The sequence below is a fragment of the Anomaloglossus baeobatrachus genome, chromosome 3 (assembly GCF_048569485.1).
Source record: "Anomaloglossus baeobatrachus isolate aAnoBae1 chromosome 3, aAnoBae1.hap1, whole genome shotgun sequence".
Classification (NCBI taxonomy): domain Eukaryota; kingdom Metazoa; phylum Chordata; class Amphibia; order Anura; family Aromobatidae; genus Anomaloglossus; species Anomaloglossus baeobatrachus.
In genome coordinates, this window is record NC_134355.1 from 298717212 (window position 1) to 298741131 (window position 23920).

At 40.9% G+C, this 23920-nt stretch overlaps 1 protein-coding gene across 50 annotated transcripts in view; it reads left to right on the plus strand.

The window, feature by feature from the left end:
* The window catches only part of TRDN (triadin), a 1152170-nt gene that overhangs the window by 81558 nt on the left and 1046692 nt on the right, over window positions 1-23920 (plus strand). For 49 of the 50 annotated variants that reach the window (XM_075339946.1, XM_075339974.1, XM_075339964.1 and 46 more), the window contains exon 3: window positions 2546-2587. The exons of the other annotated variant lie outside the window; for it this stretch is intronic. In XM_075339946.1, coding sequence (XP_075196061.1) covers window positions 2546-2587 — 42 coding nt within the window. The remainder of the gene's footprint in view (window positions 1-2545; window positions 2588-23920) is intronic. 50 annotated transcript variants of the gene reach the window in all.

Consider the following 23920-nt stretch of genomic DNA (forward strand, 5'->3'; position numbering starts at 1 on the left):
TCAAGACAATGCTTTTATATATTGCAGGGATGTATGTTCCTGGTCTGATGGAAAAAGTTAACATTGAGCACAATGTGTGTGAATGCAGATTCTTTATTGATTCATCCAATAAAAGTCTGAGAGCTGTTACTGCACAATGGAACCAAGTATGCTTCATTGCCTGTAGGGCATTCTGTTCAAGTTTTTATCTGCATGTTTGTGTATTTGCCCCTATGTGGATACTAGTTTATAGGTATACATTCTGCTTCTTTGGGTATTCTAGGGGCTTTCAATAGTCTCTTCATCTTTTGGAAATTCCTTCTGATAGGTGTTACATTCTGTGCACTTGAAGGAAAGCTATGGGAATTTTGACTTCATTCTCAAAAAACAAATACAAGGATCAAGGATGGTCAACATGTGATCAGAAAGTTCTCTCTTTGCTTCTTGGGCAGCAAAGATGATACACAAAGTACCCATGCTTTTTGTGTGAATGGGACAGCTGGGATTGGACTCATCGGTGGATGCAAAAAGGTTCTCCTGCACAACTCCACCACATTAGGCTTGGAGCAATGAAGCCATTTCTGAAAGCTCTACCAAAATGACAGACTTTTAAGTACCTGTGTAAATAGTTTCAGGGACTGTCAGAAGCAAAACTGAAGAAAAGCATTTTTGTGGGTCTGGATATTAGGAAACTCGTGAACGGCAACGTGTTAGAAGCAAAAATGAAAGCTGTTGAGAAAGGAGCTTGAGATTGTTTTAAAGAAGTTGTGAAGAGATATATAGGTAACAGGAAAGATCTAAAATTTAAGTCCATCGTGGAGAACATGATGAAACGTTTCAAAGCCTTATATTGTCTGATGAATTTGAAGTTACATTTTATACATTCCCATATGGACTACTTTCCTGAAAACCTTGGTGGCTTTTAGCAAAGAGCAAGGAGAAAAAATTCATCAGGATATCAAGGAGATAGAATGACGATACCAAGGTAGATTGATCATGATTGGGTACTACTGTTGGATGCTTCACAGAGAAGATCCGCAGGCCTTCTATAAGAGAAAAGATATCAAGAGAAAGTTTGAGGAAAAAAGGAAAAGGCACAAAAATTAATTTCCATTGAAGTTGCAGAATGAATGTTCAATAAATTTCTATATAATATTGTGAATATTTTTGGCTACAATAAAGATTTTTCTTGTTTATCACACTTGTAAGTAATTTCATGCTCTTTTTGTGCAAAATTTATACGTGATGGTTAAAAATAGAAGTGTTTTTTTAATCAAATTGTAAGAAAACATAAGGATCAGTCATTGCATTTGAAACAATTTTCATAACCCCTAATTTTGCATACCTGTGTTATTGTATAAATTATTCAAAAATGTAATGATAATACAAAGAAAGCACTACTAAATGATCACACAAATTGCAGAAATAATTTGTCTTCTTATAATGGGAGGTTCACTAACAGAAAAGATCCAAAAAATAAAAATCATAAAAATACATCAGGGGGGGGGGAATGGTTTAGATCAGTGATGATATTGTCTATGTCTTAAAAAGATGAATCCTGCTAAGATGGAGGATAGTCAGTGTCCAGAGTAAGGAAAAAAGAAAAAGAACCCGGCACTCGAATATGTTTGAGTGCCAGGTTCTTGTTCTTCTTTCCTGGATTGCCTTCCACATGCACCAAATTTTATAGGGTGAAGTGCTGATCACCTGTTGGATCTTAGTGTCCAGAGTAACTCCGTCAGCTTTGCTTCATTCAAATGAATGGCTGTGTTGTGACTCTATCAAGGTTCCCATCGCAATACAATTTTTCAAAGATACCAAGAGAAACCCTGACATAGTCCTTGGCAAGAAGCACTGTATAAGGGTGCGCTCACACGAGCGTGAAAATTGAATGAGTACAATGCGAGAAAATCTCGTATTCCACTCTGACCAATGTTAGTCAATGAGGGAGAGCAGTCAGTCAGCTTTTCTCACATCCAGATTCTGGATGCGAGAAAAGCAGCAGCATGCTGCAATTTTCTGCTAGAGCCGTATCACTCACACCCATTCAAGTGAATGGGTGCGATAGATACATCGGACTGCACTCAGATGTTATCCCAGTGCAGTGCGATATATGCACAGGCTGACAATGGAGGAGGTGGGGAGATTACCTCCTCCCTCTGCTCCGCAGCGCTCACCCTCAGCTTCACAGCTGTGACTTACAAGATCGGGCCACAGTCGCATGACACTCAGCTCACGCTGAGCCGGGAGTCATTAGCATATCGCATCCGATGCTGTCGTATCGGATGCCATACGCTCATCTGAGTCCAGCCTAAGAGTGAACCTAGTCTTATGTGATTTTTTTAATATGTGGAAACCACTTCATGCTGGATTTTTTTATATTTTAGACTACAAAGGGCTATCTTTAGATAACAATTTGACACTATTCTTCCATACAGTGCAGTTAATATGTGATTATGCTGACCAAAATCCTACATAAATGCAACTTTCAAGGCAAAGTGCTAATATATTTCCTTTATTTTTCCATTATCATCTCCATGAATGCTCCTGCCACCATCATCAATAGACACCTATTCCCAGTACTGTGATGACCCCTGTTTACCACCTGGTAAAGACATTCTGCCTGCAGTGTTTCTGTTGTATTAACAATTTGTGTTTTTACAGTTGTGTCTGACACTGTGTATGTAGTGTATTCACATTTAGCAGGCATACTGATTACAGATACTAATAACATGGCATGCGTGCATAAATTGACAGCACAGAAACAAAAAAATTCTAACACTTTTCTCGTTTTTTTGCAAAACTTGTCAAGTATTTAGCTGTGCAAATTAATATCAGAAGATCAGTCTTGTGGAAACAAAGTACTAGCAGACGAAGTTAGAGATTCTGGAAGTGATAGCGTTGAGCGCTGTATTAGACCCACTTGTCAAAATATAATCCAAAGGTGCAGAAATAGAATATTCCCCAGTGTCCATTCATGGTTTTGGCAGCAGCTGTGATCTAATCTAATGTATGACTCATTTACTTATATGAAGGGGGTTCCACTCTCTTGAACTCATGGCTTTCTAGCCCTAGCATTTTTCACGAGGTTTATTAAAACATAATCACTTTATGGATTCATGTGTTTTTCCTCTTGGATTTTAAATTATTCTGAGGAAATAAAAAACCCTATATGCCTTTATATGAAAACAAATGACTATGAGGAGTGGATTATGAACCATGGCCGATGAGTGTCTTATTTCATCAATATTGAAGTAATGTATAGAGCTGGAATGCGGCTGTGTGCATAAGGCCAAACTGTACATCATTTATTTAGTTTAAAGGTACCGCCAAAATGCTACCTAAACCATTTATAAAAGAAAAAAGAGGACCTACCTCTATACAAATCACTCCCGTAATATAGATCTTAGTGGATTAGCTGCTATTGAGAAAAAGAAAGATTAGCATACTGAGCGAGACCACATCTTGGCTCAACCAGTTGCTCTGAATGGACAATGCGGTCACACTCACCTAGCTTCATTGCCAGCTCTCGAAACTTGCTCCTGACTGGAGACATGAGCCAGTGTTGGGAGCCAGTAATGACACTATGTGAGCCTGGCCGTAGAGTCCATGCGGAGGTGCTCTTGATTGTCATCACTTTCAAGGTATCTCCACCTCCACATGGACAGTGCTGCTGCATTTTCAGTGTCATTATTGGCTCTCAATATTGACTCTTGTTTACGGCTGTTATTTGGTACTGTACAGCAGACAGAATGAGTTTTATCCATGCAAAGTCACTAATTGAGCTCAGGCAGTGATCAATTGAGCATTGTTAATCAAGATATGATAGTGCACAGTATGTAAATTCAAAGGACTTCACAGTGCATTGAGCCCTTAGCCATGCCAACGGTTCAGTGAAGTCCCGTCAGGGCATCACACTTTCATCTACATTGGCATTGCATATACCGATACAGTTGAAAATAATGATGAAATAGAGAATGGTCCGCTAATGATCCTTTCTTCATCATTGTCCCTCACTTCTGAGGTGGGCATAGTGCAGCAGACTAGATGATGTCACTTTATTGCGCCTGCTGTGTTGAGATATGCAACACATTAGAATGCTCACGGCAAAGACAGGAGCAGCAGAGAACGAGGAGAGGTGAGTATTTTTTTCTTTAATTAATGAGTACTGTACATTGTGTCAGCCATCATACTGTTTTGGGGAGCTGGGGGCATTATACTATATGGAAAGCAACGTGAGGCCCATTATAGTATATGGATGGAAATGTGATGACATTATACTATATAGAGGACTATGTGGAGTACATTATCCTATATGGAAGGCAATGTGGGGCATTATATTATATGAAGGACTATGTGGGGTGGTGCATTTTACTGTATGGAAGACAGTGTGGGGGTCATTATACCATATAGAGGACTATGTGGGATATATTATACTATATAGAAAGGCAATGTGGGGGCATTATATTATATGGAGGACTATGTGGGGTGCATTATACTACATGTAAGGCAATGTGGTAGCATTTTACTATATGGAAGTTTATGTGGGGTACATTATACTAAATGGAGGATTATGTTGGGGTGCATTATACTGTATAGAAGGCAGTGTGGTCCATTATAGCATATGGAGGACTATGTGGGATGCATTATACTATATGGAAGTCAATGTGGGGCACATTATACTATATGGAAGGCGATATGATGGCCTTTTACTATATGGAGGATTATGTGAGGTGCATTATACTGTATAAAGAACTATGTGGGGTGCATTATACTATATGGAAGGCAATGGGAGCACATTATGGTATGTAGAAATCTATGTGGGGCTCTCTCTACTTTATGGATGGGTAAATGGGGTGCATTATACAATTTGGAGGAATATGTGAGGGCATTATACAATATGGAGGAGAATGTGGGGGGCGTTTACAATATAGAGGGATATGTGGGGGCAATATACTATTTGGAAGGAAATGTGGGATGCATGATACTATATGGAGGACTATGTGGGGACATTTTACTATATGGAGGACTATTTAGAGTGCATTAGACTATATAGAAGGCAATGTGGGGACATTATACTATATAGAGGGCTATGGGGGGCCCATAATACTGTTTGGAGGACTATGTGGGAGCATTATACTATATGTGGGCCTTATTATTCTGAATGTAGGAGTATGTGGGAATGTTATTCTATAAGGAAAGCATTGTGGGGTGCATTATACTGTATGCAGAACAATGTGGGGCCCATTTTACTGTTTGGAGGACTAAGTGGGGGCATTATACTATATTGAAGGCAATGTGGAGAAATTATACTATGTGGAGGGCTATTTGGGGATAATTACTCTGTATGGAGGAGTATGTGGGCACATTATACTATAAGGAAGTCTTTGTGGGGGCATTATACTATAAGGAAGGCAATGTGGGGTGCATTATACTGTATGGAGGACTATGTGGGGCCCATTATACTGTTTGGAGGACCATGAGGGGGCATTATACTATATGGAACCCAAAGTGGGAATCTTCATACTTTATGGAGGTCTAGGTTGGACCACAATACTGTTTTCAGGGCTATAGTGGGGGGGTCATTGTATTGTATGAAGGGATGAAGGGCTGTGTGTCGGTTACTGTGGGACATTATACCAGTGTTAGAGGGACATCATACTGTGCGTTTTGAGATTACTGAGGAATTCACTGTGGGGATATCATACTGCACTTTTCATTGCATCATACTTCATGGAGGCAATGAAAGAGGAATCTAGGGGCTTCAATAGGAGGACAATATAGCATATGGAGGACTATGTGGGATGCATTATACTATATGGAAGTCAATGTGGGGCACATTATACTATATGGAAGGCGATATGATGGCCTTTTACTATATGGAGGATTATGTGAGGTGCATTATACTGTATAAAGAACTATGTGGGGTGCATTATACTATATGGAAAGCAATGGGAGCACATTATGCTATGTAGAAATCTATGTTGGGCTCTCTCTACTTTATGGATGGGTAAATGGGGTGCATTATACAATTTGGAGGAATATGTGAGGGCATTATACAATATGGAGGAGAATGTGGGAGGCGTTTACAATATAGAGGGATATGTGGGGGCAATATACTATTTGGAAGGAAATGTGGGATGCATGATACTATATGGAGGACTATGTGGGGACATTTTACTATATGGAGGACTATTTAGAGTGCATTAGACTATATAGAAGGCAATGTGGGGACATTATACTATATAGAGAGCTATGGGGGGCCCATAATACTGTTTGGAGGACTATGTGGGAGCATTATACTATATGTGGGCCTTATTATTCTGAATGTGGGAGTATGTGGGAATGTTATTCTATAAGGAAAGCATTGTGGGGTGCATTATACTGTATGCAGAACAATGTGGGGCCCATTTTACTGTTTGGAGGACTAAGTGGGGGCATTATACTATATTGAAGGCAATTTGGAGAAATTATACTATGTGGAGGGCTATTTGGGGATAATTACTCTGTATGGAGGAGTATGTGGGCACATTATACTATAAGGAAGTCTTTGTGGGGGCATTATACTCTAAGGAAGGCAATGTGGGGTGCATTATACTGTATGGAGGACTATGTGGGGCCCATTATACTGTTTGGAGGACCATGAGGGGGCATTATACTATATGGAACCCAAAGTGGGAATCTTCATACTTTATGGAGGTCTAGGTTGGACCACAATACTGTTTTCAGGGCTATAGTGGGGGGGTCATTGTATTGTATGAAGGGATGAAGGGCTGTGTGTCGGTTACTGTGGGACATTATACCAGTTTTAGAGGGACATCATACTGTGCGTTTTGAGATTACTGAGGAATTCACTGTGGGGATATCATACTGCACTTTTCATTGCATCATACTTCATGGAGGCAATGAAAGAGGAATCTAGGGGCTTCAATAGGAGGACAATTACTTTGTAATGGCCGCAAAGTTGTGAGATATGCTCCTCTGTGACCCTGTTAAGTGTTATTTATTTATTTTTTTCGGCGGAGGAGGGAGACAAAATTAGACCTTCTGCTATGGGACCCTGTAAATCCTATGTATGCCCCTGGATGCACAGTATTATATTTAAAGAAAACATAGACCAATACAAATAAGTCAGAATCAGCTCATTACATATTTTTCAATATTATAATATATTTAGTCTATTCTTTGGAATCACCACTGTGTACTGCTGAGACTGTGCCAGATACTGGAGCTCAATTCTTTTTACCTAAATGAGATTGAGATGCAGTGAGCTGCAATACCAGGTACAGCCAGAACCATATAAACATATTACTTGGGATTTAATGAAGCATTGCAGCCCATTAGACAACTTACCAGTATTTCGCCTCTGCAGAACTGATATTAATGGCCTATTCTAAAGAAAAGATAGATTATCAGAATTTCTTTCAGAAAAACCCTTTAGTGCAAAATTAAAGGGTGCCTACACTTTTTTGGCTTTCTAACATGTCACCGGACATGAAATACCCTGCAGATTGGAGAAGTGTCACTTACTGACTTACTGAAAGGCTGAGTAGACACTTCTGAGAAAAAAGGAATAGCCCGGACTGCTGCCCCAAAGGGGCTCAAGGGAGGGCAGCATGACTAGGAGGAATGCCAGGCCATAGAGTCAGTAAAGGGTTTGAGCGGGAAAGCTGGGGGAGGTACTCGGGGGGGCAGTTAGGACTAGGGGTCAGTTTGATTGGTCAGGGGGTGGTGCAAGAAAGGGGTCATATATAGGTCAGGCCAGGGGTGAGGGTGGGCACTCTTACCTGGACAGCGTCCTGAATCGTTCCCGTCCGCCCTGATGGTTGATTCCACGAATGCCGATGAAGAGGAGGAAGATCGTGATTTTTCGCAGCGGTGGAAACGAGGGGGTGTCTGAAGGTGGGGGTTTGCACAGAACAGAGGACGGAACCCAGTGCAGGTTACCTCTAGTGGTGCAAGTGTTTGGTGAGACAGGTCCTTGCTAGGTTGAGTCTCAACGGGACATGGTGTGGGCAACATCTGGCCAGGTGCTCTCGAGTCGGTGTGGTGCGGCTGAGAGCAGGAAGGTGGGCCGATGTTGCATGGAACAGTTTTGGCAACCTTCAGTTACCTCCACTCTTTTTTCGGGTATTCTTCAATGAAGATTTAAAATGTTATACTGTTTATGCTTGTTATTAATAAATGGGGCTGCTGTGGCCTTTATATCCAATGTCACGCAGTATTTGTGTTTGCTTTAGATAAGAATCCTAGTGGGTGGGGGAAGTTTGGTTAATGGTAAGGCCTTTAGTCAGACATTCCGGAATCATGGTCTGATTAGCTTAGCAGACTCTAAATAGACTCTGATCAGCATTTGATCATAGTGGGATCTGTTTTTCTTTTAGGTGGAGAATAAAAATAAATAGTTTCTCCACCTTCTCTATTATGTCAGTCCATGAAAATCGGATCTCATTGGGATGTCATATGATCAAGGGATGTCATTGGATAAGGTCCAATTTTTTTCATGGACCACATGGACTTGAAAGGGCGAGTTCCATCGATTCTTGGAGGAAAGTTGCACATGCAATTTTTTTTCTGTCTCTGAATCAGTGTGTGAAAAAAAATCGTTCATTTGCTCTGACTCCTTGAATAACATTGGCCGGAGTGCCATCCAATTATTTGGCAGATAGCAATCCGATCAAAAATACATTCATCTGCCTGAGCCCAAAAAGTGTCCTGCTTTCTCCTTGCAACTAATCAGATTTTAGGTTTCATCTTCAAATGTTTACTGGACGAATAATATATCTGATTGGATCCAATGAGGTCTTAGACCATGTTTCTCAATCTCCTTAAGGCCCGTTTCACACGTCAGTGAAAAACACTGACGTTTTTCACTGGAGTGTAAAACACGCACATGTTCCTCCGTGTGCCGTAAATCACGGCACACGTGGGTTGTCTAAGTGCAATCCGGGCTCCGTGATTGCACTTAGAGATTAACTCACCTGTGCGCGCTCCCGCTCTCCATGGTGCTGATTGCTCCCGCGGTGCAGCATCCGGCCGGCGCTGACCCCCGCAGCAGCTGCTTCCGGGTCGGCTGTGTCGTGCATCATGAATATGCGCAACAGTAATGAGCCGGCTGAGAAGCAGCAGGCTGCATGGGCTGCAGAGGACATCGCTGGAGCCGGGTGAGTAAAAATGATTTTTATTTTAAAAGCACGTTTTTTTCTGGCACGTGTTTCACGGACCACACCACTGCGTGGTCCGTGGGACATCAGTGATGCCAGAAAAAATGGACATGTCTCCGTGCGGCAATCACGGACATGCGGGTACGCCGCACGGAGACACGTGCAGTGAAAAATCACTGACGTGTGAGCAGACCCATTCATTATAATGGGTCTGCGTATGTCAGTGATTCTGGTACGTTTAAAAAAAAGCACAAACGTACCAGAATCACTGACGTGTGAAAGGGGCCTAAGGCTATGTTCACATGTTGCATTTTTGCAGTGTTTTTTTTTCTTCAGTTTTATGCAAATTAAGGGTTTGCTCACATTAGCATTTAAACTGGATGAGTGCAATGTATGAAAATCTTGCATTGCACTCGGATAAATATTAGTCAGTAAGGCAGAACAGATCTGAGAGAACAATCACAGCATGCTGCAATTGGCAGTGTATATTGGATGGTGCACACCCATACAAGTCTATAGGTGCATACAAACAGACTGCACTGATTACATCCATATAGTCTGATATATGCAGAGACAGGCAATGGAGAAGATGGAGAAATTATTCTCTTCTCCTCATCTGTGATCCAACTCTCACATGTGAGGGACTCAGCAGAATGACAGTCGGCCAACACTCGAAGCAGAGTTTGAGCCCAGTGTCACTAACATATTACATTATTATTATTATTATTATTTATTATTATAGCGCCATTTATTCCATGGCGCTTTACATGTGAAAGGGATATACATAATAGGGACAAGTACAATAATCATAAACAATACAAAACACAGACTGGTACAGGAGGAGAGAGCACCCTGCCCGCGAGGGCTCACAGTCTACAAGGGATAGATGAGGATACAGTAGATGAGGGTAGAGCTGGTTGTTCGGCCTTATATCAGACTGAGGGTTACGGCAGGTTGTAGGTTTGTCGAAGAGGAGCATCCGATTCTCTCACATCCAATGCTATAAGCTAGTTTGACTCCGATCTAAAAGCTGTTCTTTACACTACCAGTAAAAACTATTACATCATGCACACCATTGTTTATTTCCTGACTGAAATGGAAAATTGCTGCATTTTGGAAAGAAGGAGCATGTCAATTCAGCCTTCTTGTAGTATTTTTTGCTATTAAAAGCAATGAGAAAGTCCAAAAAGACACTTCCAAAAAGAATCTGGTGGGTTTTTATGCTTTTGGGGTGAATGAAACTCACATTTTTAATTATTTAACATGTAATGTAGACAAATGAGGTCACCTTGACATTGGCTGTTGGGTTCACATAAAACTGGCCATTTTTGTGTGCTAATATCTCAATTTTTCAATTTTTAGATGTTTTTCATAGCAGTAATGCATGTCTATATTCCTATATTCATTGTTACACATATCGTAGCACTACAGAGGGCAATTGTCTCCTTTTTGTTACTGTAGACAAATAACATAAGAAAAAGAGCCACAAAACGAATTAAAGCAGCAAAAATACAGCAAAACATGCTTTTTGGAAGCCGCTTTTTACTGCCAAGAGAGCAGGTTTTGGTGGCATAAAAAAATGCATCAAAAATGCAACCTTTGAACATGGCCTAGGTCTGACACATGACGGACGTCTAGTATTGCATCTGTTTGTTAAATCTTACTTTAAATACAGATCTGCTAATTCCCAATGAGTACACCATTTGCCGCCTTTTGGATGAGTAACATCTGTTGTGAGCAGCTGTTTTACCTTCAGTTTACAGAAAGCATAGCTAATCACCAGCAAACAGCTGCTCCCGTATACACAAAGGCCCTCATGTTTCACAACTGTCTCACTGAAAGTGTCATTGTTGCCAACAGAGACCAATCGCTGTGCAGCTTTCATTTTCCCAGCACATCTTTGGAAACAACTGGTTGCTATGGAAAATAAAAACGCACCAACGTTTCCTGTGAGATCATTTTGGTTATTGACTTTGGTAGTTTTGTATGCGCCACTGATTTCTTCACTATTTTTTATAAAACGCTTTATTATGGTGGTTAGGATATACATTCATGATATGGAGAGTTAATATTTTATATAAAGCCATGTGTAATAAGTACAATAGGGAATCAGTGTGACATAACTAGTCAGATATGAACATTCTCACACATGTTGATATTCTGGACCATATATGGCTGAGTTTAAGGGCTTCAAAATGTAATCATTGTTATAATTCTACATTTAAAAATAGTATGGAAAATTTATAAGCAGTCCCATGTAAAAGTAAATAAAATGCTCTGTAGGCACATGTGCACCATGAATGAAAGAAAGTCCCAGCTCAACTGTGGCACAGACCGGCATGCACGGACCAAAACTCTGAATGGTGCAAGGAATTGCAGAGGCAAAAGGAGGCTTGACAAAGAACGCAGTTAGTGTTCAAAACGCGTTGCCGATCTCTGGGCTCCCTGACCCCCCTAATTATGATTTCATGCTTTGATGAAACGTATGATTTTATGGAATGAAGATTGAAGATTTTACATGTGCACCATGACACTAGTAAGATCAGGGACACATCGCAATTATTGGGGCTGTCCAGGACTTTAACATTGTTGACCTATCTTTAGGATAAATCATTAATACCTGATTAGTGGGGATATAACACACATCACCCCCACCAAACAGATATTCCCAGGGCCGCCACCAGCCGAAATGACTAGTTCCGGAAGTTGCACAGAACATTTCCATCGACGCACTAGTGTCTGTGATTAGGTACTGCACCCTACATTTAAATAAGGGGGGAATATGTAGTACCCAACTGTGAACACTATACAGTTGACCGTAACTAAGTAGTTTAGGCCATCATGGGCACCGGGATCAGGTCATCAGTTTAAAATCAGAGTTGAACCTCTACCTATCAGACATCTGTTAGGACCAGGAGGACGGGTAGGCCCAGGAGGTGGATCCACTGGGCTGAACCCCTCACCAAGGGCGAGGTGCCCGATAGCCGGAGCACTACGGGTAGCAGGACAGTCCGTACAGAGGAGTGGAGTGAAGAAGTCCCTGGGACCACGGAGTCTCTGAGGGTAGTCCGGGTGACGGAGCTCAGGTTCGGAGGCCGAGATGATGTCAGGCAGAATCCGGAACCAACGGAGCGAGGAGGTGGGTCACCACACGGATCCAGGGATCGGAGATGGTAGGGACTGACGAGATGGCGGACAGTCACCGTTCTGGGTTCTGGAATCGTCAGGACCGGTTGGCGGGACAGGAGCGGCTCTACAAGAGAGATAGGTGAGTACGAGACAATGGCACAGGGAGACCTGACTCCTAGCTTAGCAAACACGAAGAACAGGCCCCGCCCACTTGGAAAGGAACCCCCTATATACCCTGTACCTGCATCTTCAATATCCTGTTGGAGGACGCTGGCCCTTTAAGAAAAGGTCAATGACCGCACGCACGCCCTAATGCGCATGCACGAGGCCCGGGTGCCAGAAGCCAGAGCAGGATGCGGTGTACAGGAGGCAGGAGTGCCGGGCCGGCTCAGGACAGCAGACGGGCGCCGGGACCGGGGACCGGGTAGTCTGGAGGACGCAGGTGAGGGAGCATGGAGGCTGAGGAGCGGGGGACCAGGGAGCGTGGCACGGGAGCGGGGAAGCGAGGTGCGGGGGAGCGTGGCAGAGGAGCCGGGGAGCGTGGCAGGAGAACCGGGGAGCATGGCACGGGCACCGGGGAGCATGGCACGGGCACCGGGGAGCGTGACAACATCGATGACCTATCATAAGAAGAGGTCATCAAAGTTAAAGTTCCAGACAACCCCTTTAATAATACCTAGTGCATTTTTATTAATCTAAAACTCCATAGATTAAATCAGACCAACTTCTTTTATGCACATGTAGTATGTCCTAACATACCACATATCATGACGCAGAAAGATATCTTCAGTTACAGTTTTCTCTTTCTACAAGATATGTTTTTGCATCTTTATGAATATATATCTAACAGAATGGCCGGAAATGATTAAAATTATTAAGAATTTTCATTTTTCTTAAAAGATAGAATCCTAAAGTAAGATTTAATTTGATCTAATTTATTAAGAGGTGTAGATCTCGTGTTATGCATGTGCCACAAAATCAAATCTACAACAGACATGGGCTACAGAAGCTCTGCATTGTATTTATACCTCTTTTTAAAGTAAATTATGGTAAATTGGTGGACATTAAGTGGCACCCGTCCATTCCACTATGCTCATCCCACTTAATATTAAAAAATGACATGTGACGGAAAAAAAGTTGCAAATATTGGCATAAGTATGTGTATAAATTTGTGAGACTTTTAGATACATCAAAAAATTGTAAAGGAGCAATGACTAAGAATGCTACAACTGTATCAGAACAAATATCACAACATATAAACTATTACATCATTAGTATTAGTATGCCTACTGTGTGCCTATAGTCACAGTTTTTTGAATGGCCCATTATTACTGACATATGAAGCTGTTTAGGTATACCAATACATACGTATGTCATACGTTCAGTCGTAAAAAGTAAATATTCAATTTAATTATTCTAATTAATTAATAATAATATAATCTTTTATAAGATGGAATATTCTCAAAGCAAAAGTCTAAGCCTGTGGAGAAATAGATCCATGAGAATATGGTCTGTCTATGGAACATTATGGAATTGTCAAGAATAAGTCAATATTCTCTATTAAAAACAGACTCTATACTTAAAAGGGTTAATAGGAAACAGAAACTAAAGGAAATATCATTAGAGATACCAGTAAATACTTTTAATTAGCAAATCATGCTAGTTTGATTTAGAAAAGTAGTCCCCATACAGTCAACATGTGCTGCACATTGTTATAATGACTTGTTTCCTAGAATGTTAGAGCAAATCTGTCAGCAGGTTTTTCATACATAATCTGAAAGCAGCAAGGTCCCCAACCTTTCTGACCTTTGGAGCCTCATTTAGCTCTGAAAGAGAGTTGCGAGCCACATTCAGCTCTAAGACAAGGTCGCGAGCCACTTCCAGCTGCTGCCTATTCACAGTAGTGACACGCAGAGACCCCCATTACCAGTATAATGACAGTCAAACCTTTTCCACAGAAATCACACCAAGGCAGTATATCAATATCCAATGGTTGCTACTTTACCCCCATTCAGATCTGCTCTTTTGCATGGAGGATACTCACAATAGTCACCCTCTTGATAGCCGTTTGCTAGACCTTCTGCTTGTGCACCAAGCTTGATGACAGCCACTATCCACACATCACAGGCCTGTGAGCCACACGTGGCTCCCGAGCTACCGGTTGAGGACCTCTGATGTAGAACATGAAAGCCTGATTCCAGGGACATGTAACTTACTAGGCTGCTTGGTGTACTTTTAGTAGCATACCTGTTTTGTCTAATATTAGATGTAGCATAGCTCAGTCTTTTTGCTGTGTGTAATCCCTTCACTTTCCTAAGGCTATGTGAACACATTAAAGATTTGGTTGCAGTCAATTTCCCCCAGATCTGCATGTTCTGCGGAAAAAAACATATTTTGCAGCGATTTGCCACATTTTCTTGCCACAATTTGCTGCGTTGTTTTATACATTATTTAATGCAATTTTTTTTTATATCTTTCAATGGTTAAAATGCAGGAAAAAATGCTGAGAATTGAGATGCTGAAGATTTTTTTGTGCAACAGCATCTGCAAGGAAAAAATCTTGAACGTGTACACAGCACTTCATAATTCTCATAGACTTTGCTGAAATCAGGATATTTTTACAGATTTCTGAAAATCTGCAAGAAAAAAGGTGTAAAAAAAATGGCAAAAACGCACCATGTGCACACAGCATTACAGGCAACTTCCTGTGTACACTGTGAGCACGCTGCCCATCAGTGGTGAGGGTAGGGTTACACAGATTCGCTGGTCAGATGTAATCCAATACTGTTAATCTTCTGCTAATAAAACGCTGTATTGAAACTACAACACACAGCCTAATAAGTGACACATCCCTAGAATCAGGTTCTTGTGTCCTATATTATGCTACTCTCATATTAAATAGTAAAAACTTGCTGACAGATTCTATTTAACAGCACAGGGGCTTGTAAGCATGTACAGTAGGAAGCTGTAATGTGGAGATAGCTTGACAGCATGTGTCATAGGTTATCTCCAGGTAACAGCAGAACCTGAGAATTCAGACTGACAGAATGGATAGCAGTTTGAGTAGCTTTATCCTACTTTAGCACCCCTCTTGTCTCCAGCCTTAGGTCAGAAAAACCTAACAGCAGTGTGAGAAGCCTCTTCTTATCTTTCCATTCTTGATGTCTCCAGTATTAGATCAGAAAAACAAGGTGTACAACATGGTGGGCATCCTTTTACCTCAGCACTGCTGTTATCTCAAGTAAAAAAGGGCACTCTAGATCCTGCGACATCGCTATCGATATCGCTAGCGAGCGTACCCACCCCCGTCGGTTGTGCATCACGGGCAAATCGCTGCCCGGGGCTCACAACATCGCTAACTCCCATCACACATACTTACCTGTTTTGCGACGTTGCTGTTGCCGGCGAACCGCCTCCTTTCTAAGGGGGTGGTTCGTTCGGCGTCACAGTGATGTCACTAAGCGACCGCCCAATAGAAGTGGAGGGACGGAGATGAGCGGGACGAACATCCCGCCCACCACCTTCCTTCCTTATTGTGGGCGGCCGCAGGTACGAGGTTGTTCCTCGTTCCTGCGGTGTCCCACATAGCGATATGTGTTGCCGCAGGAGCGACGGACAACCTGCGGCATGAACAACCAACGATATTATGAAAATGGACGACGTGACAACGGTCAACGATTTTTGACGCTTTTGCGATTTGTGATCTTCACTCCTAGGTGTCACACTCAACGATATCGCTAAGGATGCCAGATATGCGTCATTAACGACGTGACCCCAATGATATCTCGTTAACGATATTGTTGCGTGTAAAGCACCCTTAAGATCAGAAAAACAGGTTAGACAGCAGTGTGAGCATCCTTTCTTAAGGATGCTTTACACAAGACGATCTATCGTGCGATAGATCATCGGGGGTCACGGTTTTTGTGACGCACATCCGGCGTCGCTTGCGATGTCGGCCTGTGTGACACCTCCTAGTGACGCAGTATCGCTCACAAATCGTGAGTAGTGTACTCATCGCTAGGTTTCATAAAATTGTTTATGAAACATGGCGCCGGTTGTTCATCGTTCCCGTGGCAGCACACGTTGCTCCGTGTGACACCACGGCAACGATGAACATCGCCAACCTGCGTCCCGTGGCTCCCGCCGGCTATGTGGAAAGAAGGAGGGGGGCGGGATGTTTACATCCCGCTCATATTTGCCCCTCCGCTTCTATTGGCCGGCCTTAGAGCAAAATAAATGGGGGACAGCAGTTTGAGCAGCCTTTTCTGACCTCAGTACCCCTGGTATCTCCAGCATTAGATCAAAATGACATGGTGGACAACAGTGTGAGCTCTTCTTATTTCAGCACCCCTGCTATCTCCTGTATTACATCAGGTAGACAGAGTGGGTAGCAGTGTAAGCTGCCTTTTCTTGCCTTAGCACCTCTGGTCTCTCCTCTATTAGATCAAAAAGACATGGTAAACAATAGTGTGAGCATCCTCTTCTTACATCAGCACCTCTGGTATCTCTTGTATTAGATCAGATAGACAAGGTGGACAGCAGTGTGAGCAGCCTCTTCTTACCTCAGCACCCCTGCTATCTCCAGTATTAGATCAAAATGACATGGTGGACAACAGTGTGAGCATCTTCTCCTTACCTTATTAACCCATGTACCTTCAATATTAGATCAGAAATTGAAGACCATTTGGCATAATCTCTTCTTACCCTTGCATTCCTGGTATCTTTGGCAATAGATCCTAATATAAACCGGAATTACATCTATCTACAGATGAAGGGAAGTGGAAGAACTTCCTACTGCGCATGCTCACAGACACCCATCCTATTAATATTTCAGGACACATTTCTATTAGTGTACCAAGACAGTGGCTGTTTTACTTCTGTAATGATCACCTCTTTAGACATAACTAATGTGGTTTGCTCATTATGTAATTGCAATTTATTTATAAAGAGATTTCCCTTAGTTATTTGTGTCTATTTGCAGAGAACTATTTTAGGGCTTATAGTCAATAATGCTAAAATAGTTTAATAAATAATTGATTTATAACTATTTAGAGGTGCATTTTTAATTTTTTCTTGCACCATGTTATAGTCCACCATTATATTTATTACCGTAGACATTTTCTCACACTTTCCTTAGGACTTGAGCAAAGTTTGATTTCTTTATTGGTCCTTCACCCACTAATTGGGTCAGCATTGATAAATGAAATCATTAGTTGCTGAAAGGTTACCATTATTCTGCTGTCAGAACACGACATTAGCAAGTCCATCAAGAGGCAGCTCACCTTTCTTAGCACCGGCGCCTTTTGTTGCGGTAATACTAACATACACTAAACATGTGGTTCACTCAAAGCTGCAACTTCACAAAAGAATAGTCACTTAGCTTCAATTACAAGAGCTGAAATGTTTCATGTCCAGAGGTGTGTGCTATTAACTAACACTTCTCCTGCTGTCTACTGCACATGTCGTATAATATCCAGTAACTGGAGTTATTCTGTTTCTACCTCTCATGCTATTTGTCCTAATAGGATCTCACCAGCCTGCTTCTGGCTATGCTTTGAAGGAACCTGAAAGCCTTCTAGGCAAGGACCATTCAGAATCTTTTTGCCTGTTGTTTGAGAATGATTTGACGTCAAGCATGTGCTTGTGTTTGCTGATAAAATATAGTAATGGATGATGATAACATATTGCATTAGGAAATTCATTGTTGAGCGTTATTCACGAGCAAGCCCCCATATGGAATGCTCAGTGCCTTATGGATAATTTTGTGCCATACATGAAACAATCAGTATAGAATATAAAAGGACCTTCTTTTTCAAATAAAAAAAAGACGACAGACATGTTGCTGGGAAACTAGTTGCATAATAAGGCCGGGGCCACACGGGGACTAATGAGATCCTCGCATGACACTCGGCTCATGCTGGTAGCACAGCAAGAGCCAAGTGTCATGCGAGCGTCACTGCGACTGAGGTCCAATCATGCTATCGGACCTCAGCTGTGGGAGCGGGCTGGTGCTGCGGGGGGAGGGCCAATGCTGAGGAGGGGCAGGCCTACACGGAGGAGGAGAGGGAGGAATTTATCTCCCTCTCTCCTCCGTAGTCGGCTATTGCCATTCTCGCCCTGCACTCGCGGTACACTGGTATACTGTGAGTGCAGTGCGATCTTTCTCTCGCCCAATAGACTTGAATGGGTGCAAGAGAAAGAGTCTTGCATTACAATTGCTAAGATGGTTTTCTCGGTCCGATTAGTGCTGAGAAAATAATCGCTCGTGTGTGCTGGCACATAGAGTAATATTGGTCCGACAGGAATGCGATGTTTTATTGCATTCCACTCGGTCCGATTTTCATGCCGTGTGTCTTAGGCCTCACAATAATTACTCACTAAATTAATACAGATAAGACACCAGCATAAATGGTGAATGGTTAGATGATATAATTTCTTGTATTACTAAATGCTAATATTGTACACTTACTATGTGATTAGAGACAAAATTTCACATTTTAAGTAGTTATGTCGTCATCATAAGTGGGAAAACATGCAAAGTGTTTTTAAAAACAAGTAAGTTTGGAAGATACTTATTATTAACATTCTTTGCTGTGGGATTTTACATTTTATTGTTTACTACTTGCTGCCTTAGTTTCCTAAATAGGTGGCCATGTGCACAGGCTCTTTTGTTTAAGTGCTTTTCTGAATTTGCATTGATCCGTACACCTTGACTGCCACTGTGCTACATCCATTGCACAAAGGCTAAGATTCTTCTGCTTGCAGAATTAGAGAGCACACAATTTGGGCCAGCAAACCTTCCAAGCAGGCGCACAAAGCTCCCGTGCAAGCAGTTACCTGGAAGGCAGAGGAGTGGAGAGCTCCTGAAAATTAAAAGGTTCAACAGCTTTAACTCGTTGTCCCCTACTTTAACATTGATGGTCTATCCTTATGATAGGTCATCAATGTCTGATAGGCTGGAGTTTAACACCTGTCACCCATGCTGATCAGCTGTACTCGGTGCAGCAGCAGCAAGCCGGGAATCCTCAGTTCCGGAGCTTCCCTGTTAACTAACTGCAGCCACGGCTTGGTACTGCACTTCTATCATTCAAGTCACAGAAGGTGGATGTGCAGTACCTGATCAGAAGATGGGGCAGCTCCAGAACTGAGCATTGCTGGCCAGCAGCTGCCGCCACCAGCACCATCAACAGCAGATCAACGGTGGTGCCAGGTGTTGAACCCCGAATGATCAAACATTGATGACCTATCCTAAGAATAGGCCATCTATGTAAAGGTAGTGGACAACCTCTTTAAACATTGCACTAAATTTACCCAAGGAGGTTTTGGTGATGTAGTTTGTCAGAGGAAAGAAATAAAAAGAACAGTTCATAAATTACTTAAAAAACCCAATTATATGTTTAAACCTTGATATATGCCTCTTCTGACAAGTTTACTCTGCATTGCATTACTACCATTTTCTTTCTGCTAAGTTATAGTGGTCACCAAAATAAAAATGTATGTATAGATCTAGCCAAAATAAAGTTTTGGAAAAATATAGCCATTAATTAGACTATAATTAAGAAACGTAATACACAGCTAATTTCAGGTCTACACATATAGTTAGTCACTGTATCGACCTACAAATCGTCCACTAATATTAAAAATTCAATTGACTGACATAGGGGTCACACTGAGGCATATCTGGGCCATGCAGAGTGTTCTGATTACCTCCTGATGAATCTCACCAACATAGGCGAGAGGAAACGCGTTGAGGTATTGAGGCAATCAGTAAATATAATCAGAATAGGCAGTAGAACTGAAACTGCATTAATTATATAATATAGATTGGTCTAATAAGCTGGAGGCGTTGTTTAATATTGTAGGTTATAGCACCATTCCCTACACCCCAGCAGCAATCTAGTGGCTGACTTGAATAACTGAATATGGGGGGGATAAAGAATAGGAGCTCTACCCCAGGTCTTATTGATGTAAACCTGACCCTGGATAGGGAATTTCCACTATAGGAACCAACATCCCTAACATTTATTAAAGTAGAACTAAGTAAAGGTTATTTGGGAGAAGTGTAAATTCGGGGACAGATGTCCTACTCCTGCACATATAATATCCTTTTCTAGTATATAGAAGAGAGTCTAAATTGACTTCTTCCCCAGTCATTCTGGGACATCTAGAACATCATTATACTAGCCTATAAATATATTTAATAGGCGACAGTGAACTGGTAGCCTATAGTTTGGGGTGTGTATGGTTCTCCCTATACCAAAGGGACAGGCTTTGAAGTCTTGTGGCCTTATTGTGTTGCAGTAGCATATATGAGTCTGCATAAGCATAATTATTGTTCAGGCCTGGACATATTTTATAGAATTAACTGTAGCAGCTTTAACTGAGATAACAGCTACCAGTCTACCTGCTATTCTTGTATCTGAACCCGGTTATTTTTAACTGTGTTTTTCAGATAGGCTTCAAAATTGTGTGGAATTGTTATCAAAAATTTGTAATAGTATTTAATAATAAAGGTTATATTTTATTGTACTTTCCACACAGCCAGTGAATTTTCTACACATACAGTTAGGTAGATTTTATATTAACAAAAGAAGCACAATATTTTATATTATTACAATGGCTTATTTAGTATAAAGTATTTAGTATGAGGACATATGTACAAAACGTAAGAATTTTTTTGGGCCAAAGTCCACAGCTTTTCTTTTTCTTTCACTGGGACTTTAATAGTGGTCCATTTTAAAATCTGTCAGCAAATGCATAGTGCAACAATACCACAATGGAATGTAAATATAGTATTATACAATCAATAGGCTTTTTCAGAAGTATCATTTCTTAAAATGACAAACATGATATCATTATGAGATATTCCGATGCAGGGAAGTACATATTTAACTTCTTTACTATCCATTGTTTTTTTTTGTTTTTTTTCCTCTTCTTCTTCTAAGAGCCATAACGTTTTTATTTTTCTGGTAATATAGCCATTTGATGGCTTTTTTTTTACAGGATGAATTGTACTTTTGAATGACACCATTCATCTCAGTCTATATTGCAGTGTAAAACAGGAAATAAATTACAGGTGCAGTGAAAATTTTAAAAAGTGCAATTGCACAATTTTTTTTTTATTTACCATGTTAACTATATGGTAAAAATGATTCCCCAGTCAGTACGAGTTTGTAGATACCAAACATGTATAGTTTTACTTTTGTCTAAGTGGTGAAAAAAAAGCAGAATTTTGTAAAAGAAAAGAATAGCGCTTTTGTTGCCATTTTCCTTTTTGTTCGGGATTTGGGGCTCAGTGATGGCTCATTTTTTGCATCTTGAGCTGGCGTTTTTAGTAATACCATTTTTGAGTCAATGTAATGTTTAGATTGCCTGTTATTACATTTTTGGTGCATTTATTATATTTCTCACTGCGTCCTTTACGGATTAGATTAATTGATTTGACAGTAAAGATGTGGGTTTTTTTATTGCTTTATTTTCTATGGGGCAAAAGGACAATAATTTGAACTATATATTTTTGATATTTTTTAAAACTTTTTTTTACATTTTTTATTGATTTTACTAGTTGCCTTAGGGAAGAAAAAACAAAAAGCCAGCACTAAATGTGCACTTCAGCACTAAACATTCCAAACTGTACTTATTATAAAAATTTTGAGATTTTTGGCAAAAAATTGCAATTTCTTGAGCTGCCTCGCCACGTCACGGCAAATCTCATTTGAGGCAGTCCTACACTAAAATATTTTTATATTGAAAAATATTATATTTATATTTATATTGGGGACTTGAAGCCTGCATTCTTCGATCGCTTCTGCTGTTCAGAGTGCTTTGGACAGCAGAAATACTGCTCTCCTGTGAATGCTGATGCTTTGCTGGCATTCACAGAAAGTGAGTCATGACAGCAACAGGAGTCATCAGCTGACCCGACCCTGTCATGACAACCCATTGGTGCCCCGTGATCGCGTCACGGTGCAGCCAATCATGGCAAAAGCCCCATTTCCTGCCGGAACACCTTAGATTGTGCTAACAGAGTTTGACTGTGTGATCTAACTGGTTAACAGGCATGTATGGATGTGCTCCTGTTAGCTGCACATGTCTGAGAGTTAAGGTGCATAGTAAATAAAAGTTACGGCTGGCTAATTAAATGCAAAGTTCCAAAACTCTTTTAGTATTACCATTAGAGCAAAAAATATGCCTTTAGAGTTTTATGACATGACTTACTATGGCTGAGCAGATGCATGCCAGCCTTGCATTACCAAGTACAATGCTAAGTGTTGGATGGAGTTGCGTGCAGCTTGCTACCACTGAATGATGGAGCAGTACAAGTGAATCATGCTTCTTTATCTAACAGTCTGATGGACTGAGTTTGGCAAATGCAAGGAGTATGTTACCTGCATTATTCCAACCATAATGCATTGTTCCAACTATAAAATGTGTTGATGGCTGTTGATCAGGGCTTGGTCTAGGCAATTTATTCCGTCTCAGGGAAATATTAATGCTTCAGTATATCAAAACATTATGGAAACAGGATGGAGATGGTTCTTTTCTGTTCCGTCATGACTGTGCCCTATTACACAAAACAAGGTCCATAAAAGCGTGGTTGGGTGAGTGTGGTGTGGAAGAATGTAACTGCCTACATAGAGCCCTGACCTCAACCCCACTGAACACTTTTGAGGTTAACTAGAATAGAAATTGAAAGCCTCACCCTCTACCACAACTTTCAGAAATGCTCTTCTAAATAAATAGCAAAAATTTCCACAGAAACTAGTAAAATATATCTTTGTACCGTGTTAGCCAGTTTGGCTAACACAGAAACTAAACATTTTATACAAAAACCTTCCCAGAAGAATCTGTTGAAGTTCCAAAGTGGGGTACTAACTTCACAATAATGAGTATGGAATTAGATGTTCTAAAATAGTTTCCAAAATACATTTCAAAACTGCTAAAAGTAAAATTGATTTATTTTAGCCTGAAGGTACTGATTGCACATCGTCTGTGTTTTGTGTTTGCATTGCCTTGCTTGATTTGATATCTGTAATTGGAATGTAGTGATTTTTTTATATTATTTTTGGCATGTTGAATGCAACACTGCAGTTAGCAATGGTGGTAAACAAACTGAAATTTCTTCATAAATTACTGATATATCACTATTTTGACCTTTGTATTCTGAGAAACTACAAATGATAGTGTAGCCTGATTGAGAAAGTCTGTGAGCGTGGTCAATTTTTTTTTCTTTCATTATGATTCTTATAGACTACAGATTTCAGCAGGTAAAACTGCAGTATTGAGAAAAATAGCGCAACCCATTAAAACACTATAAAATCCCCGCCTACTGCATTTGGCCTTCTACTTAACCACATGTGGCTGTCTCCACCCAAAGGCATATTTTTAACGACACAAGTATCATTACAGTTCACTATCTACAATGTGGTGATTTACTCTCACAAATCAGTCTATATTGAAGACAACAGAATATTACACCCATCACCTACCGATATGGTAGAAGACATTCGTATGTAACTTACCATTTTGAAATATATCGTAGTTTCAGAAGCATGCACCAATTACGTATTTGTAGACTCGCTCGGAGCTGTAGTCATGGGTGAGGGATTGTCTCCGGACACCCCACCATGCTATATGAAAGAGCTTAT